Source organism: Gorilla gorilla, chromosome 12 (genome assembly GCF_029281585.2).
Source record: "Gorilla gorilla gorilla isolate KB3781 chromosome 12, NHGRI_mGorGor1-v2.1_pri, whole genome shotgun sequence".
Lineage (NCBI taxonomy): Eukaryota > Metazoa > Chordata > Mammalia > Primates > Hominidae > Gorilla > Gorilla gorilla.
Genome location: NC_073236.2, coordinates 65,963,506 through 65,973,415, shown reverse-complemented (window position 1 = coordinate 65,973,415; position 9,910 = coordinate 65,963,506). Strand labels below are relative to the sequence as shown.

Sequence of the window (9,910 nt, the reverse complement as noted above, 5' to 3'; positions counted from 1 at the left end):
CTATAGTGGCTGTTTGCAAGGGAGACGAGGCTATTGGTAACTGCCACACTGGATCCTCTTATGTGAGAAGAAAGAAAGAAAGTATCCTGAATGCCTCTCATATATAAAAGAGCAGGATGGCAGTGTGTCTGTGTGGCCCAAGGAGCCAGAGGTAGCAAACTGTGGGCAAAAGAATTGTGACCAAAGGCTAGAAGAGGGAAGGTCTGCAGTCAGCCTTGTCTTCTACCTCTCTGCTGTTTGCTTCTCATGAGCAGAGTCCGTTTTCCAAACATCAGGACACTGAAAAGAAGACTCCTGCTCTGGAAGTTGACAAGAAGGAATACCCACGAATGTAAAAATGCAAGATCAAGGCTTGGCCCAGAAACAATGCCTAAAATCAAGGGGTTAAAAAAAGGAGAGCAGAAGAGAGACCCAAGTCCAACCTGGCCCAGCCCAAAGAAGGTGGAATTCAAGGAGAAGAAACTAAAAGAGAAGAGCCTTGGACCACATCATTTCCTACAAGGGGCAATCAACGAACTTTGCTGTTCAAGTTACAAAAGAGGGTTCTTTAATCTCTTCCTTTGGCCCTTAAAAGCAGCAGTAGGGCCGGGTGCGGTGGCTCCCGCCTGTAATCCCAGCACTTTGGGAGGCTGAGGCGAGCAGATCACAAGGTCAGGTGATCCAACCATCCTGGCTAACAGGGTGAAACCCTGTCCCTACTAAAAATACAAAAAATTAGCCGGCTGAAGTGGTGGGCGCCTGTAGTCCCAGCTACTCAGGAGTCTGAGGCAGGAGAATGGCGTGAACCTGGGAGGTGGTGCTTGCAGTGAGCCAAGATCACGCCACTGCACTCCAGCCTGGGTGACAGAGCCAGACTCCATCTCACAAAAAATACAATAAAATAAAAAAGCAGCAGTAAATTCATTAATCAGATTCACTGAAATGGTTTTAGAACAACTGTAATTGCTCAACTTAGATATCCCTTTCCTTTCTCCCCAAGGATATTGCGTATGTACTGTATAATTATAAATGCATAGTATTATATAATATGAAATATAACACATTAAATATAAATGTTAGTTAATTATATTAGTGAACATATTTGAGAAACATTGAGATGATCTCCCTAACATGAGAGCCTGGGGGAAAGTGGGACTATCATGTCTGTCTTGCAGATTTCACCTCCCCAGAGCTCAGCCACTTAGTGCTGTTACACCTTTCCTACCACCTCTGCCAGCCAATCCTGTCTTGTGGGGAATCTGACCTCCCTATTGGCTATCGCAGACCTTTAAACTGCCTGCTTTGTGACATCATTCTCCCACCAAACCGACCTCCACCTGGTAGAATCTTGGGGTTTCCTGGGCGTGGCCTGTAAATTTGTATCATCGCAAGGGGCCAGTGACCAGTAACCAGTGACCAGTGGCTTTCATACTGGACACATGCACTGGTTGGCTTCAGCCACCCAGACATCCGCTAGTATCGTCTCTTCTTCCCTTCTATCTGCAGTTGATGTTTCTTCTTCTCTGACCATGTCAGGTAAAGAAAGAAACTTTTTAAAAAGGTTTTCATGAGATTTCTTTCCCCCTAAATTTAGATTTCTTTCCCCCTATATTCCCAAACAGCTTGGAATAACAGGGAAAGTATTGAAGTAGAAATCCAGAGACCTCATTTCAGTTTTGGCTTTGACATTAACTAGCTGTGTGACTTTAGATAACGTTTATTCTCTCACAAAATCTGTTTCCTCATCTATTACACTAGGATAATAGACTGGTTATTCCCCCTGGCCCTTTTCTTTTCTAATACTGAGTCTTAAAGGGTATACGTACAGAAAATGAAACCAGAGACTTTCTGAGAGTGTTCATTTCAACAGAAACAGAGAAAAAACCAAAGTGGTCTAGAAAACTAGCAATATATTCTGAGATGTTTCATGTGTAATAGTCTCCCTCCACTAATATTTCAACTTTCGTATTTTAAATTTAGTGATGTTTAGTGATGTTTTAAATAATATTCAGCCAGGCACGGTGGCTCACACCTGTAATCTCAGCACTTTGGGAGGCCATCTCCCTCACTAATATTTCAACTTTCCTATTTTAAATTTAGTGATGTTTACTGATGTGTAGTGATGTTTTTAATATTCAGTTGGGCGTGGTAGCTCATGCCTGCAATGTCAATGCTTTGGGAGCCTGAGGTGGGAGGATCGCTTTGGGCCTAGGAGTTCCTGGCCAGTCTGGGCAACATGGCAAGACCCCATCTCTACAAAAACTTTTTAAAACTCAGCCAGGGTTGGGGGTATGCCAGCTACTCAGGAAGCTGAGGTGGGAGGATCAGAGGACTGCTTGAGCCCAGGAGGTTGAGGTTGCAGTGAGTCAGGTTCACACCACTGGACTTCAGCCTGGGTGACAAAGTGAGACCCTGTCACAAACAAACAAACAAACAAACAAAAGTAATATTCACGTTTTGGACATTCCTATCTAAACTAGGTGGAAAGAGAAAATGGAGAATACTGGGTTCTAAGGAGGCAGGTATTCTAGAGTAAGGAATTTGGTATTTTAATTAAAGCAGAAAGACATGGTCCCCTACTTTTCCCCTTGGGATATGCCCTGGAGAATGACGAAATGATTTTAAAATTAAAAAAATATATTTTAAATTTGAAAAAAAAAGCAAAAGGACAACAGAGTGAAATCTATTCAAAAGAGAGCAAAATGAAGTTGGTTTTAGCAAATGCTTAGATCAAAGGACTAGGAAGGAAACAGGCTAGAATAGAGTATCCCTAGAAAAAGCACCTTATCAGAAGTCATGTTCAGTTGTTTTTTTTCTGTTGCCTTTTTGAACATAGATGACACTTGACAGTTTTTAATATAAACATTTTAGAAATATGCTTTAGAGGCCGGGCAGGATGGCTCACACCTGTAATCCCAGCACTTTGGGAGGCCGAGGTGGGCTGATGACCTGAGGTCAGTTCAAGACCAGCCTGACAAACATGGAGAAACTCTGTCTCTACTAAAAATACAAAATTAGCCGGGCATGGTGGCACATGCCTGTAATCCCAGCTACTTGGGAGGCTGAGGCAGGAGAATCATTTGAACCCAGGAGGTGTAGGTTGCAGTGAGCCTAGATCATGCCACTGCACTCCAGCATGGGCAACAAGAGCGAAACTCTGTCTCAAAAAGAAAATATATATATATACATAAAATATACATATATATTTTATGTACATATATAATATACATATAAAATATACATATATATTTTATATATAATATACATATATTATCTATATAATATACATGTAATATACACTAAATTTAAAATTTATATGTATATTATATATATTTATATATTTATATTTATATAAATATATTTATATATTTATATTTATATAAATATATTTATATATTTATATTTATATAAATATATTTATATATTTATATTTATATAAATATATTTATATATTTATGTTTATATAAATATTTATATATAAATTTATATAAATATTTATATACATAAATATATATTTATATATAATATAGAAATATATATTTATAGATATTTATATATAATATATTATATATAATATACATATAAATTTTAAATTTAGTGTATATTACATGTATATTATCTATATAATATATGTATATTATATAGATAATATACACGTATAATATATAATATACATGTATATTATATAGATAATATACATGTATATTTTATATATATATATATATATGTTTTAGAAATGATGCCTCCAGGCTGAGCTCGGTGGCTCACACCTATAATCCCAGCACTTTGGGAGGCTGAGGCGGGTGGATCACCTGAGGTCAGGAGTTCGAGATCAGCCTGGCCAACATGGTGAAACCCCATCTTTACTAAAAATACAAAAATTAGCTGGGTGTGGTGACAGGTGCCTGTAAACCCAGCTACTTGGGAGACTTAGGCAGGAGAATCTCTGGAACCTGGGAGGCAGAGGTTGCAGTGAGCCGAGATCTTGCCACTGCACTCCAGTCTGTATGATAGAGCAAGAACCCATCTCAAAAGAAAAGAAAAGAAATGTTGCTTCCTACAAACAAGAAACTAATAAGTGGTTACCTAGAGAGCTGGAGGACATGTAATTTGCAGTGTGCTGTTTCTAATTTTTAAACTATATGGATGTTTCTCCTATTAACAATAAAATTAAGTTTTCTGAAAAAAGAATGTATCGTTATTTGCATCAGAAGAACAATACCTTTGCATGAAAAGTAGATTTCAAGTAAAAGCTGCTTTTTTATCTGAATACTTTCTTCCAAAAACAGAGTACCTACTGATTTATAATGGACTGCTTTTAGACCTAAGAATAAAAAGTCAAGCCACATATCAGCCACATATCTCTAATTCCATATCAATCTAAGCCAAATTTTCTGGAGTCCTTTGAACTTTCCTACATTCAAAACATTTTTTAATTGGATTCTAGCAGTTGTTTTTTTTTAAGCTATGGGAATGTCATTTTCCTGGACGTTGGAGATGATTATAATCTAGGTTTTGAGGATAGATATTAAAGTTCTCATGATACTTTTTAAGAGTTCTTTTCTGCTTGTTATGTGGCTATAATAATTTAAATATTACACTAGGATTAATACTTGTCATTTGCTGGGTAATATTCATAGAAATATGAATGAGCATAATAATTCCTTTGCACTTATTTTTTGCATTCTACTTTGTACCAGTTTTTATTGAAATATCTATCCACATATATTATGGCTATTTTACATTCACATTTACTGCATTTTTCTGTTTCTTACACACTTTTTGCTGATACAGTTTGTCTGTACATTTTCTGCTTCTTACACACTTTTTGCTGATACAGTTTCTCTGTCTATATATGCTTGTTAGAAATTCATTCATTCTATTATGGGCTGTTTCTTGGTTAATAGTATTCACTAAGAAAGAGTAGATACTATGCAGTTTCCTAATGTTGCATGTATGGTAACAGCTTTAGTTAGTAATTTACTATGTTTTGATGCTAGCCACATACCCCAATTTTCATTAATATCTATATATTGTTTTCGTTCCATGATTTTATGTTTTTAATTATTTTGTCTGTTTTTTCAGAACTTACTATATCTTCCTCATTATGTCATATGTAATCTATCACTTTTATTCATGTATGAATTATCACTGTTATTATTTTACAACTTCTTTATAGACAGGCAGCCTGAAGCTCACAGAGTTTAACTAGCTTTTTTCTTTCAAAAAGCATTTCTTGGCCAGGCATTGTGGCTCACACCTGTAATCCCAGCACTTTGGGACACCAAGGCAGGCAGATAATCTGATGTCAGGAGTTTGAGACCAGCCTGGTAAACATGGCAAAACCCCGTCTCTATTAAAAATGCAAAAAATTAGCCAGGCAGAGTGGCATGCGCCTATAATCCCAGCTACTCAGGAGGCTGAGGCATGAGAATTGCTTGAGCCCAGGAGGCGGAGGTTGCAATGAGCTGAGATCAAGCCACTGCACTCCAGCCTGGGTGACAGAGTAAGACTCTGTCTCAGTAAAAAGAAAAAAGAAAACATTTCTATCAGGTAGTTATTTTGACTAATGATAAAAAGCCAGGCTTGAAGAGGGCAAAGAATGACCTTTTAGATTTACCAATGGCCTGGGTTAAATATAAACTCTAGGACATATCATATGACCTGCAGAAGCAAAATGTGACACTAAGGATTATAAAGGTAATAGCTGTACTATATTCTAGTAGACCAAAAAAATGCCATATTAAAAGTTCTAATTTCCTGGTTTCTGGTCTATGCTCAGAGAAAAGACTCCTGGCAAGGAAGTCAGGTTCTGTAACCTGGTAATGATATTAACATAATGGTAAAACTTAAAACAGGTCAATCTGACCTCTCAGACTCATAAAATGAAATGTTAGAACTTCTCTAAGGACCTCCTAGTTCTAAAATGCTCCAATTCTAGGAAATAGTTATGAGTCTATACTAGCCCAGATTCAAGGGAAAGATAGGGAAGGGAGAAGGTTGCTTCTAGCCTAGGAAATAATGTACGAAACCAGACCACTTGGGTCTTCATATCTGCATCCAAGTTGGACACAAAGACAGTTCATCAGAAGAGGACCAAACTGCTTCAGCACTCAAGGCCATCATAAACTGTTTGGCTTTTGGTATCTCAGTGAGTATTGGTATTAGAGGCTTCCTGATTGCAACAACCTTAAGATAATGCTATTCTTCAAATAAGGTGAGAATTTTTCACTCTCATCGGTTTTTTCATCTCTCTTTTGTTTCCTACAGAATATTTCCAAAATACGTCTTTACCTGGAACTGCAAATTCTCTGCAGTTCTCTCTTCCTGTGGTGAGCAATGCAGCTTTCTTAACAGGAAGCATCTCCAACTTCTCCAGAAGCTCTGCTTCAGCCATCAGCTCAGCATGGCTACAGCCATCAGCCTCTGGCACCTCCTTCCAGCCACTCATGGGCAGTGCCTACCTTTACCAACATTCTAGCACAACTATGTTGTCTGGGGTTACTGGCCAGAGCCATATCTGTACTTCAGCTGCCTCTTATCCAGGCGTTTTTGAGTGGGATAGTACAGCAAGCACAGTAAAGAAGTCATCCTCACTCAGGGACTTCAATGTGACTGTCATTGATCAGAACACAGCTGTCTCTTCCATGCCTATGACAGCCCAGTATTATAAAACTTCAGATACCAATACTATGGTCCCTCTGTATCCATCACTATCTGCCAGCCTTGTTCAGGGGACACTAACTCAAATTCCAAATCAGCAGGGCCATAACCTGTCACTTCCCTGCCAGATAGGAAGCCAGGTCTATTACTATAATCAAGGCACACTGGGGCCTCAACTATCCTGCCTGCAATCTTATGGCTCTGTGTCATACACAGGATATAGGGCTTCTGCCCATCAACCAGAAATGGTGATGGTGCTAAAGGAGGTTCAGCCCACAAATGTCCTACCACCAGTCTCTACTTCTGGGATGTATTACTCTGTGTCTTCTCAACCCATCACAGAAACCAGTGTTCAAGGTGAGCACAAACATCAAGAAAGGAGAGGAATAATGTCAGCATTGAAAAGGAGGGTCAAATCTGTACCGAGTGGTGAGTCCATGGATAGGTAGAATTTAAGTCCTGAGACTTCAACCACTATTCTTTGGCAGTGCTCTCCATTTTCAGACTCTATATAAGAACACCTTATAAGTGGGAAAGTGGAACACTGTAATGGCCATCTATGCTACATGTAAGAGAGTCACAAGAGCATACTGAGGGATACACTTTTTAGTGCCCTGACTGATCACTTCCCCCACACTACCACGCTGTAATGTCCTTCCTTAATCTATTACTTTAGTCTCTTTGGAAGGCACTTCAGAACTCTTATTTTGGCAGTGACATTTTGATTTTCCTTAACTTACAATAGGATTTAAGACCTTGTGTTCAGAGATCCTCTCCAAAACAAACAGGCTCAGAATCTGTGCTTGCTTATATATTTCATGAGGAAGGGCTCCACTCTCTACCCTAGTCCATGGTGTAAACTGTTCTTATTCTCTCAGGAGAGTGGAGAGAATTGAAAGGACCCTGTAAGAATGTGAGGCTTTATAAAACATCTCCTATTTTAAAAATCACTTTTTGACCTACAACAACCCTATGAAATACAAAGAAAACCAAGAAACAATCACATCAAATGATAACCAGTAAGAGAACAGTCACTGCCAATCTCCTAATACAGGGTCTTGCCCATGGTCCTTAAGAAGAGCTAGTAGAAATGCCTTGCCCATGTTGGAAAGGTATCTGATTGCTGCATTGGTGTGTAGGGGGAGCATCTCACTTACCAGGGACTGACTTCTTCCTTGATTCCTTTGTAGTGATGGAAACTTCCCTGGGGATGGATACTTCCCTGGGATTGCAATCTCCAAGCCAGACATTTTGTCTGCCACAAACTCCAGAATTCTCCAAGTCCTTCAGTAGCAGAAATACCCAGACACTTAAGAGTAACCCATCACCTGAGCTTGGGGACATTTCAATAACTCCAGTCCAGAGTCCTACTAATCTCTTGACACTGTCTCCAGCTCCAAGCCAGGAAAAAAATGAGAATGAGAATTTGGATGAGATTGAAACCAACCTTTCAAAGCCTCTAGATGTCCACCAGATCCTAATAGGAAATCAAGATCCTCCACTACTTCCTGTAGAAATCACCGATATTCACCCGCTTCTGGCCTGCATTGATCCTCTTGGCCAAGAGGAGCAGCCTGGTTCTGAAAATGCCAATCTAAGAAATAACAGCCTGAGTCTTGAGGACCAAGGGATATTTGAAAATGGGATTGAGTCTAGCAGTGATTTGGCAGACATCACTACATGGGTGGAGGATACTTACCTCCCCCCAGTCTTCAGTTCCTTACAAGATCTTGACCAACCTGAAAGTCCCTCAGCAAAGAAAGCCAAAGATACCAGTGCCATCAAGGTAAATCAGGTGCAGGAAAAGTCACGTGTCATGAAGGGTCACTCTGATCAAGTCAGGAAGAACAAGCATAAAACTTCCGAGCCTATCCAGGGTGCTCCCAAGGCCAAAATCCAGCCAAAGAACCCAGAGTGCCTATTAGAGAGAGAAGTGGTTGTTTGCAGTGCTACAGTCAGTGACAGCGCTTCTGTGAACAAGGTCAAGCATTCTAGCAACAAACCTCACAAAGCTGCATCCAGCAGGATCAGCAAAACTAAGAGCCATGGGCAGGAAAAGACCAAAGGGAACAGAAAGAACAGCTCCAAGAAATCTGAAGAGAGTAAGCAGTCAGGGAACAAAGTCAAGGTAGAAGAGAAGCAAACCATTCCCAATATGAAACGGAAGAAAAATCAACCTGAGCTTAGCCAAGAGACCCTTAAAAAGCCCCGAAGCTCCCTAGGCATGCACATGCTAGAGTCCGTGCAAGTTTTCCATGCACTCGGGAAAAAGATCGATATGAAAACTGGATTCTCTTCCTCCAGGACCCTGGGAAGCTCAAGCAACACCCAAAACCGCCAGTCATTCCCAGCTGTCAAACCATGGCTGGATATCCAACATGAGGGTAAAGGCCCGGAGAAAATTCAAGTCAAGGCCCAGAAACTAGATGGTAGTGCTGAAAAAGAGTGTACATCTCCATTCCACTCTGAGTTGCCACCACCTGGGAAGGTCAAGTTGATACCTTTGCCCTTTCTGACCCTGGACCAACCTCAAGCTCGACCTGTTTCTCGGCGGCCAAACCCTCTAGCCTCACGTAGGCCTGCTGTGGCTTACCCTGCTCGACCTGATTCTACTAACTCAGCTCAATCGACTGCGGTCAATCCATCCCGACCAGCTCCTACCAACACATCTTTGACAGGTCCTGCCACACCAGCTCAGCCAATTTCAGCCAAAGCAACCCAACCCAGTTCAGCCAACCCTACCCAGCCTACTGTCCCTCAATCTGCTGCTTCTAGGCCATCAGCCTACAAAACATCATCTCGTTCTTCTCTGCAGCGGGAGCCTGTTTCCACTGCTGTGACCAGTCTCCGGTCACTGCCCAAGCCTCAAAATCAATTTCTAATCCAAGGCTTCAGCCTCCAACCCCGTCCATGGAGGAAACCCACTGTTCCTGAGCCAGTAATGTCAACGCCCATCACAGAAGAGCAGAGGCCAGAGCGTGAGGCCATGAAGAGAAAGGCTCAACAAGAGCGTGAGAATGCTGCCAAATACACCTCTTTGGGGAAAGTGCAGTTTTTCGTTGAAAGGCAAAGAGATATGGAAATTGCTGAATACTATGGCTACACAATCTAAGAGCTGAGATTGTTGGTTTTACTTTGGATACCGCTGGTTTTCCACATATATAGATAGATACTAATTTATTTATTCTGATATATTTTTAAAACATAATAAAGAAATGTAATAGAATTGATTAATAGATAAGTAATAAAGAGGCCTTTTGAGTTTTGA

General features: G+C 40.3%; 1 protein-coding gene across 2 annotated transcripts; it reads left to right on the top strand.

The window, feature by feature from the left end:
- The first annotated feature begins 1,265 nt into the window (after nucleotides 1–1,265).
- On the top strand, nucleotides 1,266–9,910 carry C12H2orf78 (chromosome 12 C2orf78 homolog). Of its 2 annotated transcripts, none has more exons than XM_019020745.4 (3): nucleotides 1,266–1,515; nucleotides 6,250–6,999; nucleotides 7,833–9,910. In XM_019020745.4, the coding sequence occupies exons 1-3, from the start codon at nucleotides 1,419–1,421 to the stop codon at nucleotides 9,752–9,754; spliced, it is 2,769 nt and encodes a 922-aa protein (XP_018876290.3). In that variant the 5' UTR covers nucleotides 1,266–1,418; the 3' UTR covers nucleotides 9,755–9,910. The 2 variants fall into 2 exon arrangements, with proteins under 2 accessions (XP_018876290.3, XP_055234069.2); XM_055378094.2 differs by having other exon boundaries at nucleotides 6,250–7,071; nucleotides 7,833–9,908.